The sequence below is a fragment of the Phaenicophaeus curvirostris genome, chromosome 13 (assembly GCF_032191515.1).
Source record: "Phaenicophaeus curvirostris isolate KB17595 chromosome 13, BPBGC_Pcur_1.0, whole genome shotgun sequence".
Classification (NCBI taxonomy): Eukaryota; Metazoa; Chordata; class Aves; order Cuculiformes; family Cuculidae; genus Phaenicophaeus; species Phaenicophaeus curvirostris.
Genome location: NC_091404.1, coordinates 19,084,373 through 19,109,233, shown reverse-complemented (window position 1 = coordinate 19,109,233; position 24,861 = coordinate 19,084,373). Strand labels below are relative to the sequence as shown.

The 24,861-nt window shown below is 40.9% G+C and overlaps 1 protein-coding gene across 6 annotated transcripts in view; it reads left to right on the top strand.

The window, feature by feature from the left end:
- The first annotated feature begins 3,567 nt into the window (after positions 1–3,567).
- The window catches only part of DACH2 (dachshund family transcription factor 2), a 248,204-nt gene continuing 226,910 nt past the window's right edge, over positions 3,568–24,861 (top strand). For all 6 annotated transcript variants that reach the window (XM_069867528.1, XM_069867526.1, XM_069867527.1 and 3 more), the window contains exon 1: positions 3,568–4,086. In XM_069867528.1, coding sequence (XP_069723629.1) covers positions 3,641–4,086 — 446 coding nt within the window. In that variant the 5' untranslated portion in view covers positions 3,568–3,640. The remainder of the gene's footprint in view (positions 4,087–24,861) is intronic.

Below are 24,861 nucleotides of genomic sequence, written 5' to 3'. Positions count from 1 at the left end.
TTCTTCATTTCGGGCCCACTGCTACCTCTGACAAGCCCATGTTCACATTTCTCTCTCACATTTATTTTAGTGAAGATCCAAGTTATTCACTAAAAACTAGCAATTCTACCTATATACCTTGCCTATAGCAAGTCTATAGAAAAATTTCTTTATACTAAAAAAATAAACCCAACAAAAAAATCAGCAGGAATCTTTACATCGCAATATCTATAGGATTCTTTTTTTCAGTGTCCAGCCTCATGTTTGGCTACAGTAGCCTGAGAAAAGAATAGAAACATCACGATTGAGCTTTCCAGTCTTCTAGGAACAAAATTATTATTATTTCTAATTATTTCCTTACTGTTTCACTTGAAAAGCTGTCACTTTTATCATTGTCTCCTCCCAGTCCATTGTGTCACCCATCATTTTCTCTACGGGATCCCTGGGGCCCAGGAGCCACATTCACACCAGCTGGCAATAAGTGATTTCCAGAAAGCTGTTGACTGGCCCTATCAGGAATGACTGTGGCTTTCCTCTTTTCTGTGTCAAAAGAGAGCTCTTTCACATTTCACTCCAATGGGGCAGATGCATTGATGATAAACAAAACCAAACAAATGTAACAGAACCTTTGCCTGACATTTTGCCATACAAACACAGCTGATTTTTATAGAGGACTAATATAGGATACACTGATATTTCTATAGCTGATGGTGTTAACAGAATACTTTGCATACCAGTCTAAAATGAGCAAAAATATTGAAACTTTGATTTAAAATAAATATTCTAAAGTACCGATTTCAGCTATAGGGAGGATTACTAGTTTGTACACATTCAAACTGCATACTGCTGGAGTCCATTCAAATAAACCATCTGGATGCTTCATAACTGACAAGATATTACTGCATGATTTTTAGGCTTTAGCAACTTTGCCTTGTCTTTAATGAAATTACAGAGCAATAATAATATTCATCGATATAGTTGATTTGTATATGTGTAGTTGAACTGGACAGCTGCCTGGTATTAATTCTCAAACCTTGAGCATTCTCTTAGTTTAAGAGCAGTTCTTCTCTCCATGGACAGTCACCTCTCAAGGGTACTGTTTTTACTACAGCCTTTATGATTTTATATTGCTTCATTCCTCTCCAACTTGCTGGGTGTTGATGCGCAAGGCTTCCTCTGGCCTTGCAAAAATTCAGTCTTATTTAGAAATATGTTTAGCTTATTGAAGACATTAAAGTCAAAAAGGAAAAAGAATTCTCACAGTGGAATTTGATTGTCAAATTAATCTCAAAGCAAAAAATGTCTTTAAAAGGGCAAAGCCAATGAGAAATGTTTAAATCTGATTTATGAAACCCCCAACAGCAATTATATCCAGTAAATTAAGCCCCAAAAGTTTCTGTTTGAAGTCAGTTATTTGTTATTTCTATCATTTCCAGCATGTAAAAATCTCAAATGACTTCAGGGCTCAATTGTACTAAACTCTTTGCCGAAGTAAGTAGCCCCTGCCCTGCAGAGCTTCCAATCTGAGGTTCTGATCCTAGAAAGATGCACGAAGTAGTTTAGGAAACATGAGCAATCTTATTGAATGGTATTAATAATGTAAACCCAGCTTATGTGAAAAATCTGCCTTGGTTTTAGGCTGCTAGGCTAGAGGCCTAAAGGAAGTGGTGAATCTTGTTAAAACACACATATGGAGAAAAAGCGAAGTTCCTGTGCAGTGCAATTTGGATCATTTAAGTTAACCAATATAGCAATTTCATTGGCATAAAGTCATCTCCCCTCATCTGAAATGGGATTACTCATGATGCAAAAATATTAAGCTTTGCAAAAAGGGTGTCTAAATAGGGAAGCTTAACAAAAGGAAGGAGAAGATGGCATACACAAGCACTGCCATCGTGGAAAGAGTTGAAATGCTCTGCTGGTATTGCTTGTTTGGCACGCACTTGAAAAAGTTTTCTTTGTACTTTTCTGTTTGCTTTAGGAGGAAGCTAAAAAAGGGGAGGGAGGCAGAGGAAAGAAGTTAAAGGACTGGGAAAGAGGGAGAGATTAAAGACGACTGAATAAAAGTGGAAACAAACAGGAAATAAGGATGTTGATGCAAAGGAAGAAAGGAAAGAGGCTTGGAAAAGAGGCATAATGTAAGTACACAGGGAGAAGGCAAGGAGCAAATAAATGATCTGGTCAGTGTGTGTGTCAGACTCAGCTCCTTTATGTGAAATCCGTCTGTCCATCTTTTGAGTCCGCTTGTTCAGGGAGAAAAGATACACAAAGCTTAGCGGTGCTTGTGTCAACTGACCTGGTTCAGGTGAGGGAGACACAGGATCTGTCTCCCAGGACCGCTGGGTTTTCCTGTTACACAGCTGACCGAGGTACCATGCGGCGCTTCGGGAGGCTGCCTCACAGTCAGGTGTGCAGAGGGGACCGATGCCGTTGTATCTAAAACACAACTGATGCTGCACTTGAATCTGGAAATTCCAAGCAATTACACGCCAGACGTCCTGAGGACAGACACTGCCTCCCGTGCCAGGCAGCCAGCTTCCACGGCTCTCGTGGCCTCCTCCACGCCCAGCACACAAAGCCTGCTCTGGAGGGGCTTCGTCTGCTTTACACCCAAATCCCTTGGGACGTGTTGCCACTGCCTCCACCATCTATTCACAGAAAAGAGTAACCACACGGTGTTGACCTCTCGGGAAGTCAGAGGAAAGTTGGATTACTCTGTACCCAGTGGAGCCTTGTGCTCTTACCCTCTCTACACACTCAGGTCTTTCAGCTGTGCCAAGGCACAGGTGTTTTAACTCTCAGGATCGTCCCAGAGTGCAGTTACTGCTGAAACTACCTGCAAAATGGAGCCAGGACATGGACCTGGAGATGGAACTGCCTGGGAAAAGGGGACAGAACGCAGACTTACAGCTGAATCTGCCTTGGAAAAGGGGGACAAATCCCAGACCTACAGCTGGAACTGCCTGGAAAAGCAGGACAGAACACAGACCTAGAGCTGAATCTGCCTGGAAAAGGGGGACAGAGCTCAGACCTATAGCTGGAACTGCCTGGAAGAGCGAGACAGAACACAGATCTAGAGCTGAATCTGCCTGGAAAAAGGGGACAGAACCTAGACCTACAGTTGGAACTGCCTGAAAAAGGGGGACAGAACACAAACCTAGAGCTGAATCTGCCTGGAAAAGGGGGCTAGAGCCTAGATCTACAGCTGGAACTGCCTGGCAAAGCGGGACAGAAGGAAGCGGGGTTGTTCAGCCTAGAGAAAAGGCGGCTTCAACAACCGCCTAAGACGTCGTAGCGAGGCGAGTGCCGGTCTCTTCTCCCAAGTAACAAGCGACAGGACGAGAGGGAAACGGCCTCAAGTTGCGGAGGGAGGGTTTCCACTGGGTATCGGGGACCCTTTCTTCCCCGTGAGTTCCCGGGCTCGGCGAGCGGCCGCCTCAGGACTCGCACCCCCTCCCCGCTCCCGCCGAGGCGGGTCCCGCGGCCCCAGGTGCGGCGCCCGCCCCGCCCCTCCCGGGCCGCAGCCAGTGGCGGAGCGCGCGCCGGCGGCGGGCGGGGCGCATTGGCTGGAGGGCGCCGGGGAGGGGTCTGGGCGCGCGGCGGGCGCTGCGCGCGGGCGGCTCCGCTCTCGGCCGGCAGCGCGGCCCGAGCCCCGCCGGCCATGGCCGTGTCCGCGCCGCCCGTGGTCGCCGCCGCTTCCAGCGGGGGCGCGGGGGGCTCGGCGGGGCTGTTCCGCGCCGACCCGCTCTACTCCAGCCCCGCCGAGTCCCCGCGCGTCGCCAACAGCTTCCTGCCCTCCGGCGGCGGGGGCGGCAACGAGTGTAAGATGGTCGATCTGCACGGGGTGAAGGTGGCCTCGTTCCTCGTGGAGGGGCAGGAGCTCATCTGCCTGCCGCAGGTCTTCGACCTCTTCCTGAAGCACCTGGTGGGGGGGCTGCACACGGTCTACACCAAGCTGAAGCGGCTGGATATATCGCCCGTGGTGTGCACGGTGGAGCAGGTCCGCATCCTGCGGGGGCTGGGGGCCATCCAGCCCGGCGTCAACCGCTGCAAGCTCATCACCAGGAAGGACTTCGAAACTTTGTACAACGACTGCACCAACGCCAGGTGGGCGCGGGGCTCCGGGCGGGGGCTGCGGGGGCCGCGGGGCCGGGAGCGCCGGGCGCCTCCGACCACAAACTTCGCCGCTAGCGGGGAGCGCGCGGAGTTCCTCCAAAGCCTCCAAAGTTTTTCTCCGTTATTTCTTTTCCCGTTCTGCTCGGTGCCGCTGGCTCCCGGGGCTCGAACAGCGGTCCCGGGGCTCCGGCTCGCTCGGTGCCGCTGGCTCCCGGGGCTCGAGCGACGTGCCGGGGTGGGGGGGGGGTCCCCTCGCCGCCCGCTGCTGCTCGGGGGCCGAGCAGGGGCGGCCGGGGCTCCGGTTGTTGCTCGGGGCCGCTGTTCCCGGGGCTCGAGCAGCTTTACCGGGATCCCTGCCGGTCCCCCGAGGTCGAGCAAAGCGCCGGGGCTTCCGCTGCTGCTCGAGGTCCCGGGGTCGAGCGGCTGTACCGGGGTCCCGCTGAGCCCCCGCTGCTGCTCGGAGCCGCTCGGGTCCCCGGGTTGAGCGGTGCCGCGGCGGTGGGGGACGGGGTGGGCGCTCCGGCTCTCCCTCCCTCCCTCTCTCTCTCCTTTCCTCTGTCAGGGAACTCGGAGGGCTCTCCCCGTGCGGCGTCCGACTCGCAGCACGCGAGTGTTCAGTAAGTTGGGGTTTCGAGCCGCCGCGGGTGCCTGCCGGTGGGCGTTCGCGCAGCCCCCGCTGCCCCCGGGCCCGGCTCTCGAGGAGCTCCGCGCTTGCCTCGCTTCGAACCGGCTGGTGTAAGGGTGACGTCTCGGAGACGCTCGCCCTCGATTCCCGTGGCAGCTGAAGTCTCGGCTCGTGGTGGTGCCGGGTCCCGTCCCCCCGCCGCTGCTGCAGGGCGGGGGTTGCAGGCGAGGTCCGGGCTGGGCTGTTCGGGGAGAAATTAATGTAGGATCACTCGGGGGCACGTTGTATGTGCAGATGTTTCCTAAACTGCTCCTAAAGCTCTCCTTTTGATCCCCGTGACCTTGCCAAAGTTTTTCCTTGGGGAGATGCGGGATCCGATTTGGAGCTTTTAGATGCAAACTGATGATTGCTGCACTCTTACGAGCGATGGTTTGAGATCAAGAAATGCTGAAGCGTTAGAGATTTCAAACTTGTATCGCATGACTTTTCTTTCCTCTGGCAAAGGCTGGTGGCTGGGATAGGGTGAGGCAGTAAGTGATGCGAGGAGGGGGCTGGGGAGCTCTTGAGTGGGGGGGAGTGATGCTCCGAGAGGGTCGGAAAGGAGCAGGCAGTGGGATGAAGACCTGGCCAGAGGGTGAGGATACAGCAGGAGCACTGCTGAGGGGGCATCTGACAGGGCAGAAACCCTTCTGAAGGGAGTTCAGCTTGGAAAGCACATTCAACACGTGTGTAGGCACAGGCTTTCCCTGCCTGCTTATGAAAACACTGTGTATTCTTACCTGTTCAGGAGTAGCAGAGTCAGACAGTTCCTAAAATGTTTCTCATTTATTAAACATCGCTCAGCCTTTGTTTAGATCTCTTGAAAATGCCACCGGTTTGAATAACCGACGGGCATGAACACGTTTTGCATTCACTGTCCTCAGGTGTAGCACACGATAAGTGTTATCGACACGTACGAAACTTCTCTCAAGTATTATAACTAAACAACGTTAATTGTATTCTGTCATGCTGGTTGAGTGCTTAATGTGTCATTTTACTTCCAGTTTTCTTTTAATTCACATGCCTGTAGCTTATGGGAGAGGATGTTGGATGAAAATTAGCTAAAAGCATGAGTGATCTACTTTTTGTTTGCTAGGAAGTGCCCTGTGAGCCACTGCCAGGCATGGTACCAAACAGACAAAACATGGTAGAACCGCCGCAGCTCTACATTCAGTCTTTAGATTCTGTACCTGGGAACTGAAGTCTTGGAAAATGTGATCATTTAGAAGCAAACCCTTCAATCTGTGTCACTCCGCTGTGTGACTCGAGCATCGCTTTCAGCTTGGAATATTGTACGTTGCTCTTATAATATGTATTTTTTTAGTTTATAGAGATTCAGAGATATGTTTCAGTACAGCAGAAATGCTGCATTCAAGAGCTGCTGGAAAAAGCAATAAGAAATGCTAGGTATTATTTTCAATGTAAGTTGACTTCTAAAAGTCTCTTATGCTATTGTATGTTATTAATGATTAATTTTTAATTGGAATGCAAACCATCAATTATATATAATAGGAGAAAAGAGAAAGTCTACGTACTTTGCTTTTTGTATTGTATTTTTCCAGTTGAGCTTATTTCGTAAGAGCTGCTGAGAAATATACCTGAAAGCAAAAGTTTTGTGTATGTTTGTGTTCTGTGTATGTAACACCAGTTAGCCTAGGTGTAGCATCTTTGACCTTTGTATTCTTTTTCAAATAGAACACCTATAATTTTCATTTACATGTAAGCGAAATGTTCTTCACTTCGTCATTAGCCATCATCATGTAATCTAATTTGGAAGCGAGGTTTGTAAAATGAAACTAACTGTTTCATTACAGATAACGTCTTCAAGTGAGTAGTGAGTACAGTGTATTTACAGAATTTGCGATACTTTAGAAGATTAGTTAAATTATGGACATGTGCTTAATTTTGGTAAGAGAACATAACATTTGCCTAAAGTAGAAGATGGTAATGAGATTTTATTTAAAAATGAAATTTAAAACTCTAGTGAGAACATTTTTACAATGGTAAATATATTAGTCCTTTAAATTAGGATTATGTGAGTATGATCATAACCTGTTCTACAGGGTTTCTCTATTTGATGGATGCTGTTAAAAGCATAGTGTTGGTCTGGATTATTCGGTGAATAGTCAGAATACTTCCCAGAAAGCAGCCTTTCAGTACGTGGCTTATTTTTTGTGATTTAAAGTATACAGTTAAGCTAATATTTTGCATTACTTTGGCTATTCACAAACAATAAAAGGCTTTAGAAATGAATTTAAGCAGTAAATGCAGGCATTTTATTTTATGAGATAATGAGGGTCTAGTCATGTTGTCTATTAAAAGCTACCCTATAGTCAGCAATACTCTGCCTTTTATTAGGAGAATGATGTCAAGATTATAATTAAAGCAATCCAGTCATGTAGCACTGCACAGAGCTTCCTCCTATATTGATTTTAAATGTGGACATCTAATCGTACAGACTACTTTGGCCAAGTAAATATTCAGAATGCGTTCAGACTTGGCCCAACTTTTGAGTACTGGAGGTGGTAGCATGTTAAATGGGAACGGTGGTCAGTTTGTCAGCTTCCTTCTCTTCCTTGGAGAGGAGGCTAGAAACATTCTCGAGAGAAATCACTGGCATAGTGGGTTCTGCTAGAGATGCAGAAAGTAATTTTTTCGCTTTCTCAGCAGATTAATTATACTTTTGGAAAATTCCCTCTTTCTTTTCGGACATCTTGAGAGTCTGTGCTTCTTCAAAACTACTAAAATACTTGAATATTTTCATCAGAAGCATATCTAATCTGGAGAAGCCTTGATTAAAATTCCCTTCTTTTCTCATGGCAATAGAGCTCCCCATTTGAAGTGTAACATGCTTCTCCTCCAAAATGGAGTATTTGTATGTTTCCTGCATGTGTGTATGCATAATACATGTGTAATTTTCTACTGAGACTTCTACAACTGAAAAATACTGTGTTTTTGTAGCAAGGACAAAAAAGCTAAACAATTAGGTATTAATGATATTCTTGTTGCATATTCAAAAGGTCTTTGCAAGCATTTCTTCTCCTTTTTTTCTTTTCACCATTTCAACCTGCAGAACTCTTCACTGTCACTTCAAATCACACAATTCTACAAAGATAAAACAACACTTAAACTCATTTGCTTTGGGAGGGAAATTGAGCATTTGCACCCAATAAGCCTGATTGTGGAACTGCATGCAAATTGTGTTTTGATTTATCTCTTTTGCACTTTTTTCCATTTGAATTGATCTTGCATTAATTTTGCCAAGCGGCTCTGTGAGGCTGCAGATGTTGCCCTGTGTTTAATAAATCAATGAGACAGATCTGAATGAATCACTTCAGATGGATTCTCTGCTCGGTTTGATGTCTAGATGTTATTCTTAGCTTGTTATCATGACAGATGCATTAATGTTCCCATACACTGCCAGCAATGTCAAAGAGATTGAAGCTTTTAAAGTGGCGGTATCCCCTTTTCCCCCTTCTGTTGGAAAAACTAAATTGCCTTTAGGAATAGGTCAGAATATAAATTTAATCACGGTATTATTGTGGGGAAGATGCTAAACTTTTGATCATGTTATAACGCAAAGTCAGACAAATGCAGTTTCATACGGAATGATTAATTCTAAAATACTGGAGATCAATATTAAAATCTAAACATAGGATAGAGTAACCACTTTCTTAGCATTAATATTTCATTGTAATAGGAATGATCCAAATAAATAATATAGGACTACGACATGTTAAAAGTGTTGCTATAAATAGAATATCGTTGTGTCCAAATTGATTATGGGCTGAAGTAAACCTTTTTCTCCTTTTTTTAATTTCACTAATCATTTTATTTTGAAGTTAAATTCCTCTAGATTCAGTATCTGTTAGATTTAAAATGGGAAACTTATTTATTACGTTTCTGTTATTACTTACTAATTAGTGCCAGATATGATACAAAAGATGTCGATCGCTGTTAATTTCTGATCTGAATAGCGTGGTATCCATTATTGTGCAGCAGAACCTGTGGAACGCAAATCATCAAAGAGGCTGGAATGCGTCTTTGTGGAATGATTTTAAATTCTGGAAAAGAGTGCACAAAGTGTAAGGTACCCTGCCATGAATAATGAAGATCTATTTCCCAAGTAGGCTGCACACGCAGTTTTTATTGGCTTTTATTCCTTAGTGTTTATTAAACCACTTGTGGTGCTCCTTGTTTTTCTTTAGAAGATAAAGTAGTATTTTGTGATTTGTTTCAATCATTTTTTTAAACCTGATCTCTTTCTCTGATGCTTTATTTTAATGCTAAAAATTAGTGCGACTGTTCCTTTTCCGAATCTCTTCCCAAAAGAACTTTGACTTTCTGTCAAGTTAAGGCTGCTGAGAATAAATTGGAGAAACTGGCTGTAACAGATCTAGATTTATGTTGGTGTTCTTGGTATTCTTGCTCCAGTAGCTCCAATTTGATAAAGGAAACAATATGTGCAATAGAAATTCACAGTTTATTCAAATGAGTTTAAGCTTTAGCGCTGTTATATTTGCCTTTCTTTCAGCAATACATCAATGCGTGGCAACAGCGTTATACTGAGAAAGCCTCCAAAGTGACCAGCTCTGTGGATGAGGCTGTGGTTGGGCACGCAGCCTCTGGTTGTTTGTGTCCATTTGTGTTAGAGGCAGGTGAAAATCAGCTCCGGGGGAACTGAGGAGCGCAGCAGAAATCACTGAATTGGAAGATCTTGTTTTGTTGTATGGCAGTGGCCTTAGAGTGAGAAAGTGCTACCTACCTGCATTGGTAGTTTTGCAGCAAATATTCCAAGTAAGCTTTCTGAGACGTTTTAATTGTATCTTGTTTATTTTGTTTCTTTACAGGCTGGCGTTCACATTGTGTAAGAGCTGTTTGTCAGGTGTTTGAAATCTGGGCTGTAAACTCTGTGTTTTGACTTTGCTGAGGTGAAGCTACTTTTTGTGCAGCGGAAGTCTGCAAGAATAAGGGCAGAGAACTTATAAATACTTGTGGGATCTGAGCCCTTCTTGTTGAAGCCTTAAAACATGGATTTGAAAGAATAATGCATATATGGCGTTTTCAAACAGGTGCTACTTTTTTGGATATGATCTGGTTCTTGCTGAAAGTAGGGTATTTGATGTTTTTTGTGCCTGTTCCGAAAATGGTTGTTTTGATTTTCTGAAGTTATGAGCAATATCATCCCAATCCTTACTTAAAAATACCTATGAAGTTCACATCTAGTTTCTTTTATAAGTTCTTCGAGTGATTATCAGTGTAATGATAGCAAACCTCTGCAGGTGTATGGGAGGTGTAGCATTTTAATGATTGATTATGTAAACAATACTAATAGCGAAACCAAACATCATGGGATATTTTAGAATTATTGCTGTCTGTGACATGTTCCTTGGGTGTAAGCTAAAGCAAGATTTTTATACGTTACGATTAAACACGCATTACCAAGCACAAGTACATTAGTTAGTAATGATTCATAGTGATTTAGATTTATCCTGCTTGATACTAGAACCGTCCCTCGGGGCGACACGCTTTTGATCTTTGTTCTCTCTTGGTATATCATGGTTATCCAAAGTGACTTACTAATAGGGTTTCCCCCTCTCCCTGTTCTACAACCTGTAACAAACACGGGTATCTATCAACTAATGTACTTTGATACTTGCCCCAGAAGGCTCCAGTATCCAAATCCTGTAAAACCTAATTTGTTTGCTTTCGTTTCTCTTCGGTAGCAGAGCTACGTTGTTGTTTTGTGTCTGTCTATGAAGTTTGTTGTTGTTAGTAAGTGTGGGGAGATTGTATTTCCTTGTCAGTACATCTTGACCTGCTAAGCTCATTTTGCTCATTATAATATTGCATCGCAGCCTGTGTTGACTCTGCCACTTCCCCAAAAAGTAAGAACCAAACCAAATGATTACTGCTTGCTTTATTGTTGCCCCGTGGCTTAAAGTGTAGTGTTTAGCGCTGTGTAGTGTTGCGTATATGTTAAGGTAAAAAAAAGTTCGATTGCAATTGTGTCTGATCTTATCAGGTTTCTGGAAATTGATATCTGGTAACAGCGTTTAACCTACATCGAGTCTATCTGCTATTTATGTGATGGGTTAAAAAAGAAAAAGTAGTATTGATTTGTCGCTGGATTAAAGTTTGAAATCGGCAACAGCGTGAGCACAAAAGGCTTTCTTTTTTTTTTATGATTTCTCAGCTTGCCATTGATCTACCGGTTTTATTGCATTCATTATTTATTAAAAGAATTTGCAAGCTAAACATAACGTTAAGCTAGTTTGCGCACAGGGACTGCACTTAGGAAATTGAATGGAAATTGCATTAGAGATGAACATCTGTGCTATTTTTCCACTCATGTGTTTATGGGTTTGTATAAAAGGTGTATTGGATTAACAGTTATAACCATTATAGCTTGCAGCAATATGTTAGAACCCGAAGCATTTAGTAGTTATTTAGGAGGGAGACTCTTTTTACTTATACTAGAAAGTGTAGTAATGCCATCACAAACAGTGCTTTTATTGGATTATTCTTTATTAATGGGCTTTTTTCTAGTAATGTGTGTAACTCGAGGTATCTAGCTTTATATAATGTGGGTTCTATTATCTATGCTACATAGAGCTCCATTAATATTGTCGTTAATTGAAGGTTTCTAGTGACAGTATTAGTTAAGGATTTGGCATGTAGACACCAGAGTATTGAAATGAAATATATTTTATAATATACAATAGGAATCTAAGCATTGAAAAGATCCTTAATATACATTCCTCCAAATTCTTCCTTGCAATTCAACAGTTTTCTGTCCTCCTTGAGATAGGTAGCATCTGTGATATGATGTATCAGTGAATTGGGTGAAAATCTTAAATATTTAGAAATCATTTTCTGCTTCAGTTCACAAGTTCAGTTGCGCTCGACACGAGCTGTAGTTGTGTGTGACGTATGAATTAAAGAGTAGAGGTAGAATTTTGAGGTCATCTCCTGTAATAATTTGGGGTTTTTTTTGATTGTGCTTCTGTGGAATAGATTATTTTGCTTAAATAGGGAAGAACAAGGGAAAAATTACTTTATAGGCTTTGGGTAAAAAGTCTATTTTTAGAATTGAGGTTTCTTTTTTTTTTCTTTTCTTTTTAATTTGGTCTAAAAGTGTGTGTAGTCTAGTGTGTTTATGACTAGAATGTGCTGAACTGTGTCACGTTTTGCATCATCAGTGCACTTTCCTTTCAGTTATTCTATTCAAGACTCAACCTGATACATCTCAGCAGCTTGTGATACTGTTCAGGGTTTCCTGTGCTAAGCATCAGCAATGTTCTTTGTGCCAGAGGGTTGTGCTTACTCTTTTGAATGCCACCTCCACTCTTTTTTAAATTTTTTTATTATTTTTTTGCCTCTGGGAGGATGAACGCCTGCAAGTCCTAATCGTATTTTGAGGACAGGTAGCTCTAACTTTAGTTGAAAGAATTTCAATACAATTTTTCCGCATAGTTTTGCACTCAGTTTTTAGCATTCCTCACTATTGTTCCCAACCATGGGCTCCTGTTTAGTTTTCGTATTCTATCAGATAACGCGTTTCAGCTACCCTGTAAATAAAGTGGAAGCTAGATTTAATATGGGGTTTATGTGATTTGTATATATGCACACACATTGATTGATGTGATTTACAAACACATATATAAAATGAAATTTAATCTGAATTTCTGGATTATTCCCAAGCCCCTCTCCCAAAGTATAGAAAACAGTTTTGATATGTGGAAAATTTTGCATACTTTTTTATAAAAAAAAAGAGGCTTTGGAATAAACCTGATTTTTATTCAATTTGTATTTGCTTTGGACATTTCCTAAATGAACTTACATGGTCGTATGAACTATCCTGGTGTCCTTACTAAAAGTCTTTAATGCTTTTGGTACTTCTCACAGCCGTGTGACTGAGGAATGTTCTCAGCATGTAATTGTATTTCTATCTATTCTTTGGCAAGAGAACTTTTAGCTTGGGACACCTTCATGGTACTTTTGAGTCAGCAGAATACTGAGTTGGTTTCCTCTCCTATTTCCAAACCTGTATGGACAGTGGAATTAAAACAGAACCCTCATTAATCAACCTCTCCTGTTCAAATTGTGCACTCTCTCTCTCACAAATGATTTCCTGAAATCTTAGATGTCTGTGCTGATGAGCTGATTGTCATATTCCCCGCTGCTAGCCGAGAAGGAGTATTTGTATATTTGTAAGTAAAAAAAAACCCCACAAAATAAAGGTGGCTGAGAGAGAGCTGTTTGCACAGACATTGTGCCGGTAGGGGGATTTAGTTACTTGTACGTTACAGTAATTTAAGAATTGCTAATTAAGAAGATCAAGCTAGTGTAAAGAAAAAATATTTGGAGTTTAATTTGAAACTTCTAATCAGTATATTTAAAATATTATGCTTTATGCTTGTTCTTACACATGTAACAGTTGTGTTTGCTTTGTATGAGGTTTATATGATAACTAATTGACTGTTTTTTGTAAGAGTTAATCAGAAAATGTCTGGTGCCTGTGAAACATTATCCCTGTTGTTTTTTACGAAGCTGATGAAGGTACCTCGCTTCACTGCTGCAGGTCTCTGGAGCCGTTTCCTCTTGTCTTGGTACTTTGAAACGTTGTGTGCTGAAGGAGGGCCATTTTCTGAAAAGATTCTAAGGTAATACTGAAAAATATGAGTGAGAAACAATGTCAAGACTTAAAATACATATTTATAAACCCAAGCAACAACAAAACCCCCAATCAAAACAGAAAAACCCAATCAAAAACCTGCAACAAGAAACCCAAGCAGAACAAGGTAGAACAATGCTGGCAGTTAGAAAACAGCAGAGTGTGAATACTGGAACAGGACCTGAGGTGATGAACTTGGCGTTGTGTTTTCTCTGCTGCATGAGCTTGTTAGTGAAATATGTATTTGTAGGTCTGGAGGTTTTTGTAGGCGCTTATTTCTTATTTTATGAACTGCCTTACTTGTTGCACAGCTGATTTGTGGTTCAAACAAATTTGTGTGTTTTTTTTTTTTTTACTGGAGCACTCAAGAAAGATTCTCTCGTTTGTTAAGCTGGGAGGGGGGGGGTTGATCATTTGATTGCCTTGCCTTTTTTAACATTATTTCTTCCAAATTCTCCCCCCACAACCAGCAGTCTTCTACTGAACTGTTCCATCTTAGTTACTCATGCTTAAAGGTTTATGATTTTAAGTTTTCATCTTACTGACTGAAAAATTTAACCCTTTACTACACTGTGAGAATCCGTATTCATGCCATTGTAGAAACAAAACAAAAATTAGCGATAGATTTCTTATAGTCATGTTTACTGAGTAATGGAGCAAGTCTTGTGGAGTAGTTCAGAGTACGGCAGGGGGCTGCTAGATACGTTTTAAGAACTCATGGTCCCTGGATGAAGATAAGCTGAGTGACTGAGTTATTATGCTGGTGTGTTCTCATCCGGATAGAATTTCTTTGCCACCTTCAGGTACTAGTAGCTGTGTGGCTACACAGCCTCATCCTTCCCTGTCACCTGGGTTGATTCATCATTGACAATAACTTCACAAGAACTAAATAGACGAATAGCATTCAATTGTAGACAGTAACTGCAGGTTTCATGTGTTGGGTGGAATGGTCATTGAGTTGTCTTTGAAGTTTTAAAAAAAGTCTGTCAAGTTTAAGAAGTTCCTTAAGATACTTTTGGCCCTATTTTGATGTAGGGGTTTAGTGGAGCCTCTGGCCTTATCAACTTCTTCATTCCGTTAACCTTTGAAGGGAAGTTTGGAGTTTTTTTCTCTGCTTTCTGATTAGAAGCTTTTTAGTTTATCTGATGATATTGCATTGTTTCTAAAATAATCCCCTTTGATGTCTGGCAGTATGAAAGTTATTTCAACAGGGTATTGGGAAGATGAGTATCTAAGTGACCAGTTCAGTTCAAGGCCTGTCAATTCTGTGTTTCGAAGCAGTAACAATCCCGCACAAAATAAGTGGTGGTGTTCATTACTGATGTTTTCTAATACAGGTGAAAAACCTTCAGCCTTTCTCAAGTTGAGAGTGAATACGTGTTGAAGGGTGAACCACCAAGTACATGTGTTTGAGTGCTGTACAAGCTTAAATCGTGGTCAGTGACGAGCACTTTACACACACACATTCTGGGAAACCCGATGCACTTTCTGAACGATCATGGCAGTCAGTGGACTATTTATTACTCATTCTGGTTTTGGTGGAAAATTCGGCCTTGTATGTCATTTAGACTTTGTGACACGTGTAGCCTCCCAGGGCCTAATGACTTGTCTGCAGATGGGCTGTTATTTATTACAGTCATGTAGAATAAAATTGATTGTCTTCTAAAATTAATTTTTCATTTGCCTCCAGCTCTGCTTTAATAGAGGACACACAGTTGCCTGTTTGCAGAAATACTGTTTAATCACATTAATATCTCAGCCCCCCAGGCCGGTGAAGATAATTGTACAAACGAACAGCAAAATCTGTATCTTTAACTTCTTTTTATGATTAAATTATGCAAATGACTTATCTCCTGCCCTTCCAAGCACTAATCATCTAATTAGGAATGATGTGTTAAAGGGACGGTTTTGAATCAGGAGAAGGGGAGAATGGAGGAAGCAGAAAATGGGACCTGACAATGCAACTGCTGAAGGTACTATAGTGGTTCAAGATGAATCCGTGTATTTGTTCGAACAGCAATAATAAAGGCTTGTGCTATTTCTGGTCTTGCTTTAGCGGTAATTCTCATAAGAGGATAATTCTTCTCTCTTAGCTTTGCTCATGATTTTCCATATTAAGTCTAAATTCAATTATTGAGATTCAAGAATTGAGTCACTTAGTACTTTCTCTTCCAGTTCTCATAAACAACGTAGTTGCAAGTGTGTCTCTTTGGCTTCACTGGTAGCATGTTTGGAAAGACAGGCTGCATGTATTTGCCTGAGAAAAAGTTAATAACTTCCCCAGGAAGGTGAGAAACACTGCTTTGTGAAGGTAGGTGTCCCACATAAATACTGAGAAGCCAAAAGCTATGGTGTCAAAATAATCTTTTTGTTAGTGATTGGGGTATGTCATACGGATTTAAGAAGAGAAAACTTCACACAAACTAAATTTGAAAGCGATTGAAATGCTGACTGTGGTATATAAAATGTGGGTTTTCTCTGTTGTTTTTGGATGGTCCTGCATAAAGAATGTGAGTTCTGACGCTGCTTTGATTTGCCTGATGCAGACGTAAATTGCTGTTGGAATGTTTTCATAAACAGTTTATGGATGGGGAGGCTGTTTCTTTCTGTACCTTCCAGCAATATGATTAAATCAGTTCACATCTATTTTTACATGTGTTTTTGTCATTATTGCCCCAAAATTCTTCACTAAAGGAAAGACAAGAGGGAGAGGACCTTCTTGAAGATCTTTCATACAAAATATTTGTACTTGGAACACTTGTATATGTAATTCCAATACACAAGCCTACGTATATTCTGTCAGAATTGTAGGAGAAGGGATTTCTCATTGGATTAAAAAGTTCTGGGATTCGTTGAGGGTTTAAATTGCAGTGAAGGCTTTGAGCAAAAATGGTTTTCCTCTTAGGACAGGAGATTCTAGGATACTTAAGGAGCAAATAATCCTAGACTGCTTACTTTGTTTTGTTTAGATTTGCTGGATCCAGATGTTCTCCAAAGTAGAGATAAAAGTAGAGTGCTGATACTGTGTGGGAAGTCCATGGAGTGGGGTCGACATCATCCAGCCACCACTCTTTGTGTGGTTGAGTTTCCTAACCCTGATGGCTTTTCGCATAGGTATTTTAGTACAGTAGGACTGTAGTCCTGAGGTCAGGACACCTGGGATTGCAGCTGCTGGAAAATACTATTTGTAGATGCTAATGCTTAAGGCTTCAGCATCAATAAGGAGTCTAAAACTGTCTGTAATCTGTAGTCTGTGTTATGTGTAGGTGTACGGAAGAAGGTGGTCTGCAGTAAGGATTCAGATATCTCCTATCTTCACATGCTTAGGTCTCCATTATATCCAGCTGCTTGTTCAGCTGTTTTTGTTATCTCTGTACTGGGCAGTTTTCATTGAGTAATGATATGTGACAGTGGATGGTAGATCTCAAATCGCTTTATGAAGTAAATTGTTTGGCTTGCAAGGAGTTGAACTGGAAAGAATTTTTCTAAGACTCGGCAACTGATAGGAACAGTAGTGGAGCCATCTCTTGAGTCTTATTTGTGTGTTTGTGTTCAGAATGTATTGAACCACTTAAATACAGTCCCTTGAGCTCCTCCCCTTGTTGGGTCAAGTGTTGGGCTTCCTCGAATGGCTAATTCTCAGCACTGAGATAAATGGCAGTCACTGAAAAAATACAGCAGCCTTTCCTAACACAGTTCTAAACAGTAATACTGCCTTTGAAGGCTCTTTAAAGTGAGAGAATTTTAGCCAATCTTGACCTCTCTGAATGTGTTGGAAACTGCCTACTGCGCATGCGTGGGGTGTTTAGAAAAGCTGGGATGAATGTGCTCCAATTAGAATTACTAATTGGTCTTGTACTTTATGAGCAAAAGGATTACAACCGAGTAAAAGGGAGGAAAGCTAATACCTACTGCTTTTTTTCCCCCTTCTTTTGTTCTTATTTGTCTTTGTTTTATAATACTCTGATCCATGGAGTAACCCATCCTACGCTATAGTAGTGCTGGAGAATGGGACACCAGAACTGGGTGTTCAGTTTGCATGAGTGGTGAATATTTTGAGGGAGAGTCCATTGTGCGGCTCTTAACTTTCTGTGCTCTCACCTTGTATAATTTTTTGGTTTTGTTCCGTGGCAACGATTCTGCCTGTTAATGATGGGATGGGTAGTCTCACGGCAGGCAGTAGTTTTCGAGTGACTATTCAGGGAAGAAAGAAAGTTGACACAAAACCACGGGCTTCTAAAAGGGATTTGCTTCATGTACTGTTTGCACCTCCTGGAATGCACGCTTCTTTTGAGGAGGGTTTTCTTAACCTGTGTGGGATGGACTGTCTGTGCCTTCATAAGCATATGTTCCTCCAAAGAAAGGTTTTAATAGAGCCACCAATTAAAAGTTCTTCCAGTATCCTTGGGATTTATGTGCTTGAAAAGCTGCTAATATTTCTCATGCTAATGGGACCGCTATTTGTAACAGTTAGGTAGATATAATAATCTTTATAGTGGTTAAGGTAAAGGCTATTTTAATACTAATTCAGCTTGAGTTATATATTAAATTAAAATTAATTACTACACTAAAAGCTAAACCAGTATGCAGCTTCTCTGGTATGATCTTAAAGGCAGATCCCATATCAGTGGTGAGGTCTAAGCCAATTGTGACATTTAGGAGCAATGAGAATTCCTACAGAGAAATGGTGTTCAGTAAATTATTGATTTTATCTACTAATTGCAAATGAGTTTAGACTAGGAATCCAGATTTTTTTTTCCCCTCTGTGGTCTTGCTGTGGCTTTGAGTAATTGATTTTTTTTGAAGAAATGTATAATTCTGTCCTTGAAAAGAGGTTTTGGCAAACATTTAAATACTCATGGTTTGAGGCTGTCAGTGCATGGTAAGCATGTGATGCACAGTTCCTGGAAGCATGGATAGAACGGTGCAAAGCCATGTTCATCAGGTCTCAGTGACTTCACAAGAATGCTGTGACCAGTCTTCACCCACGTGGGTGAAATGCCAGTTTAATGTAGTGAAAGCAGCGTGGTCTCATCCTTTCTGCAGTGGTGGGAAGAACACTTTTTAGTCTTTGTCAGAACCTGATAGTAGATGTGTGTGGGATAACACACAAAACATGTTTGTGTGATCATGGTAATGGATTTCCGTAGCTCTATTATTTCTTAAAAGTTAAAATCTTTGATCTTGGTTTCTGTGAGTTGCTGAACTTCAACTTGTAATGACTCACAGATGTTAAAGAGGTCATCTTTATTTACCATGGGCTTGTGATCAACTGTCTGTGACTCATTGTTGTTCAGTCCGTGTTACGGAATGGTTTTCAAATTGTAGCTGTGTTAAAATGCTGTGGGAAAGTGGGGTGGGGTAAAAAAAAAACAGTGGAAACTCTGGGAGGGTGTGCATGTCCGCATTGAGCTGTAGAGGTTGTGCATAGGTTGCTTTTGAGTATACATTCTGCCAAATTAGTCTCTTGGCTGTGTTCTGCATGGCTTAAGAGTCAGGAGAAATAAGCAGTCATTAAAATAATTAGTGAAGCATAAGAAGGTAAAGTTGGAATTTCAAGGCTGTACAGACATGTGGGTTAATGCCTTTCTAGGAATTGTTCTGGTGCCTGTGTTGCTTTAGACTTTGTTTACAAACCCTTGTTTAGCCATGTGCAATGTAAAGCATAGATTGGAAAAGTGGTAATCTATTTTTCAAGTGGGTACTTTGGCCGGTTTCTAAGTTGGTACACTCTAATGCTTCTCAGTATGTGCAGAAGATATTGTTATTAATATCACGGGAAATTAATATCTAATTTTGGCCGTGGACAGAGTGCACTGAGAGTGCTTATGTTGTATTGCCCTTTATGGAGCATGCCAGTACATTTGTCTTTTATTTAATTGCTTGCTAAGCCTTCCAACCCTCTGCCAGTAAACAGGATAAAATAGTAATGGGGCACATCAGTTTTGCATCTATTTTGCTGTAAGCAGATTGCGTGAGGGCTGTTGGTGTACTTATTGTTATTAAGAAAATACTGGTGTTAGATGTGTCACAACAAGATCTTCTCTTTAGCTTTGAGATCAGACTTGTGTCCCCATGCCTCTAAACCTGTACAGGCAGCCTGCCTACAAAATTATATCCTTGCTACTTAATTATTCGGATAAGTATGTTATCTGTTTTAGCATTTTTTTAACATGGAGCAGTCAAACCTCAGTGATTGTTAGGAGTTATTTGGACAAGTGTATAAAGCAAACAGAAAGCAGTGGTATGTGACTGTGTAGATGCAGGTTGTGCTTTCATCTTGAATATAGTGCAGTCTTAGTCTCCTTCTAGCTTTCGACCAAAGGACAGACGGGTGAAGAGCAGCTCCCGTATTGCACGTGGCACAAAGCTGGTGTGAAGTCACGAGTGGCATGAAGAAGGTGAATAGGGAGTCGTTGTTCCTTGTTTCTGCCAAGGTAAGAATCAGAGGGCAGGTGAAATGAACAGATGTCAAACTCAAACCAAACAAAAGCAGGTGGTTCTTCAAATACAGCAAACTCAAAAGTCTACTACAGGGTGCTGTGAGTGCTCAAATGTACATGGGTTTGACAGGCCAGACAAATTAGCGCAAGGAAATTGTCTGAGAGATCATTGTACAAAGATACAGCTTGTGATCAAAAATTTCCAGTTACTCAGTGCAGGGAAGTGTGAATGAATACTTATGAAGTTCTTCTTCTTGGTGCATCTGCTACCAGCAGCCTTGAGCCAAAAGAGGAGGAAGGAGAGATGCGTTTTTGCTGCTTTGAGAACCACATCTTCTGGATTGCTTCTAGTTATTAATAGTGAAGTAGATGAGAAAATTTTGAAAGAACTAATGAACAAGACTTGAAGTTTCACAGTAAGGTAGTAATGTCAAAATGTAAAAAATTAGAATGAAAACCGTAGTAAATCTGTTGAACTGGAAATTGAAGCCTTCAGAAAGAAGCACTTGGAGAGCAGAGAATTTCTTTTGACATGTATTTACATTTGTGATAAGTTGCAGTGGATGTTGCCGCTGACTTTATTTTTGAAATGTGTGATTAGTATTGGATAGTTCAATGCTGTTTGGAGGCCTAAGTCATCTGAAAGTTGTGCAAACCCATGCAGACTTCCCAAGTGAGACACTGCCTGTTTGTGAACAGTGTAGGTACCCAGCAGGCCATCCTCAAAAATGAAAATGTCTGTTGGTGATATAGCAGGTGGCAGAATTAAAACTGTCACAGAAGAGAATAAGCTAAACGAGTCCCATTCACCTGTTTAATTTGTTGGATGGTAAGCATTATACATAATGACATATGTAATCCTTTTTGTTCAAGCCTTTGCTTCATCAATAAACACAGTTGTAAGGCTTGGTTAATTAGCTCAATAACTGGTAAATACCTGTTCTGTAGCAAAATAGGCGATATCAACTCTCATGAGTTCCTTTCAGTCCTACATTTCATTTGCTTTCTCTTGTGTTTTTAAGTAACAGCATTTGTCCTCCTGGCCACAGCTGCTGTTTGGCATTAGGGAGAGATCACATTTCTTTGAATGAGAACAAAGATAAATCAGCTGTGGCTTATCAGTTATCAATAGTAGGAATTAGGAATGCAACACTGATTTCACCTGAAAAAAAAGTAGTAGTGATGCTAATGCTTAAAAGAACAGGAAGATTTTCAGTGTCTGATTTGTAAAACTTAAAGGTGAGTTTAAGGCAGTGTGTGGATAAATGAGATCTAACTGCCTTTCAAGTGGCCAAATCAATGTAGTTTGGAAATACAAGTTTTCTTACGTATGTCCATTACTGTGTAGTGAAGAACATAATAATGGATTTAAAATAAATCAGAGTGGGTTTACTTTGGTGGTGGTGGGCGGGCAGGGAAGAAGCTGAAAATAAAGGCAGTGGAAGGGTGGTATTGGATGCAGAGCTGCTCTAAGGGAGAAGTGAAGCGCTTCAGGTGCCTGGGCTTTGATTGCTTTTGAGGATGCAGTGTCGTGCCCTTGGAGCAGAGGTTTGGGGATTCCCATTCATTTTCTTCTCTCCGTTTCCTTCTTGCTTCTACTCTTCCCCTCTGTCTCCTTCAGAATAGATGTCATGGTTAAATAGGAGGCTTTTTGCTACTTTTAGGTGGGAGGGAGCCACTGTTTGTTCCAAAGTTTTACTCTCTTACTAACGGGATTAGGTCCCTGTGGATCGCTCGCCTCAGTAAAAACAAGAAAGCATTCTGACTGTCCTTTTAAGAATGTTTTCCTCTGCGAGTAGTACGTTAAATTCACTGTGTTTACTTAGAGGAAGATTCCTATTGCTGCTTCTGTGTTTCTTCAAGATAAAATTTGTGTTAATGATATACTTTGTTGGACTGCAGCAAAAGGGAAAAACTAGCCTTTAGGAGCAGCCATTTGATCTGTGGTTCCAAAGGTTAAGGATACATTTCTGTTTACATTTGTATTTTTTCTATTATAAACTTAGTTTTCTGTTTACTTTCTAAATGTTCTCAAAGAGTCAGGAATCTCTTTATAAGTACTCCACTGAGACTGGTACGATGCATATCCAAGAAAGAATTCTTTAGTCTCTTCAATAACTTTAATAAACAGTTTAACTCTTAATCCTGCCATCCTCAATCACGTAAGTGACAGTGAGCCACTAGAAGTAAGGAGACTGTTCCAAGTCCAGTGTTTTAGGGTGACCGCAATAGCTTTTCTTCGTGTAGAAGACTGTTTCAAGACTCTCCACAAGGCAGTATTTACTGCTACAGTTTATGGCCAGGAGAACCTAAACAGTCTTTTAAAGCCCTAATGCCAGAAGCTGTACTTGCCCTGTTCAGGATGTTGGGATGATGGGAACTCTGGTCCCAAGATCCTTTTTAGTTATAATAACGTTTCTATTCTGTTTCACAATCTGGAAATCAAAATGAAATCTGATTAGTAATAAAAGCTTGTGGCTGGGGATCAGGGTTTTTTCCTTTGGACTTCTCCAGTGCTTTGCATCTGCCATGGTGTGAGGAAAGAGCTTATCGTGGCTGTGATGGGGGCCAGAGCGGCACAAAGAGCTCGGTAACGGGTTGGTTAGCCCTCCGGGAAGTGGCTCTGTAAATTTTAGCCAATACTGGTTTTAACTTGTAAGGTGATATTTAATAATAGAAGTAGGCAGTCAGTGATAATTCAGTGGATTCTGTTTTATCTAAACAGACGTGGTTACAGTTCTGGCAATGATGAGTTCAATCAGGTTTTGCATTATTAAAATAAAAAATCACTTTTAGGCAGATGATGCATGTTTGAATTATGTAAAGTGGGAGTGAAGACAAAAAGTGAATGCCTTAGGTGGTACTGTAGGAAAAAGTTTAAAAGAATGGGAGCAAAGCTGTCTGGGAGCATTAACAATGTGATCTTCTTTGTTACCTGCCAACACTGACACGTTCTCCTTTAATAGGGTAATAACTTAATCATTCACCCAAGGTTAATCTAAAAAACCCCAAACAACCACACAACCACTCTGTGTGTGTGTATAATATGAAATACGTCTGTAGTAATCTAAAAAAGTAATGCAAGTCTTCTGTCATGCAATCTTTTGAAGTGGAAGAGTTACTCAGAACCCATTTTAGACTTGAAAAAAATCAGTTGTTAAGAACAGACTAATTTTTTTGCATGGCACAATATAAACTTGAAAAGGAACGTTTCTCCATAACGTTTTTTTAATAAATTTCAGGTAATTTATTTTACTAAAAACGGTCCAAGAGAGTAAGCTATTTTCTTTGAGCTCCTTGGTAGATTTCCTTATGTATTCCTCACAAATTTTATCAGTGACTGTTCATTTTGATGTAAAATATGTATGGAATACATATAATATGCAAGAAATACATTCCAAAACTCCTTTGAGTAGAGCAGCTGTCCTGTCTGTTTTACCAAACAGCCTGGTGTTTGCTGTACAAGCACTTTCTTGGTGCGAAATTTCTGAATGCAGTGGTTGAGAAGGCTGGTGGGGAGGGTGCAGGGAAGGCATTCATGTACGCTGAACAACTTTCTGTCACTGTGTTTGGTTATCAGCCCACAGCTAATCACACATCAGCTAGCTGGATTCTTGGTTAGAAGCCTTCCAAGAAGATGCTGCATCCAGCAAGAAGTGGTGATTTAGTTTTCTTTGAATCAATGCAGAATCAGTCTCATTTGATACTATAGAATGTGGCAAATGGAGTATCTTTAAGATCTGCAGAACTGACTTTGCATTTGATTCCGATGATCAGAGAATTTACCTGTAAAATTTCCTGGAAAGGTAGTATGCCTAGACATAATGGTGTGGCATGGTTTGTTGCATGGTAAATGATGATTTTTATTATTTTTAGTTTTACTTTTGTGTTTACATACTATATTTGTTTTATATATATAGGTATATTTCATGCTATTAATTAAAGAGCTTCAAAAAAGATCATTCATTAAGCATGGCAAAGTTTTATTTGCGTTTCTGTGGCGCTTACTGTTGTAGGAGTCTTAAGATTTCCCTGCGGTGTTACTTCTCGCTGGGTACTGTATAGTAAACTGCTGAGATTGCTTGTGAATTTCAGATATTTATTTTCAGGTACTTGACAAAAAGCATGAAGATCAGATATCCTCCAGGTTCACATGAAATTCTGGATTTGGGGCAAGGTGTGTTTGGCAGTGGCTAGTTTTGAAAACCAAAGCCAGTGGCGCTCAAGGTCAGAGGAACGTTGGACACGTCAAGGGAGAGAAATGTAGAGGCAGCTCCTGTTCGTACACTGAAAATACTGCAGTGTAGAAGGTGTAACTTCAGAGGAATCGATATAATAGCAACACTATTATTATATTGAAGGTGAAAAATACTTTCCAGGTTCTCCCCCTTATGTTTTCATCATAACAGCAACCTTAAAATTTTACTGTATGTAAAAACAAAAAAGTTTTCTCTTTATTTTCCTCATACATGCAGTGTGTAGCTGGGATGTTCTTTTTCAGGCTCTGCTGTACCTAAGAGTCTGACTGTGAATTCAAACAAATTGGTAAATTTAGTCCCCGAATCTTTCTCCTGAAAGATTAAAAATATTTTGATTCTTTATTATGTGCAAGTTGGAGTTAAGATAAAAAGCCAAAGAAACAGAGCATGCCATGCCTATGGTTAGGTGAAACCAGGCTTTTACTTTATGATATTAAAGCTGTAAATTAATGTTTCATCTATAGAACAGGCAGATCATCTTTCTCAGAATATTCCGGTTTTATTGTTTATAGTTCTGTAAATATCCCTGTGTAACTTGCACTCTACAGATAATGTAGACTTTGAAGATTTTTTTTTTTTTACCTGAATTTGTATTTTCTTTTTGTGATGAGAAGCAGAGAAATAGGGAACATCCCTCTCATCATTTATGTATCATGACCCAGCATCTCAGAGCCTTGGGCTATTATTTCAAAATCCAATATATTCAAACTTTGGCCTCGGAGA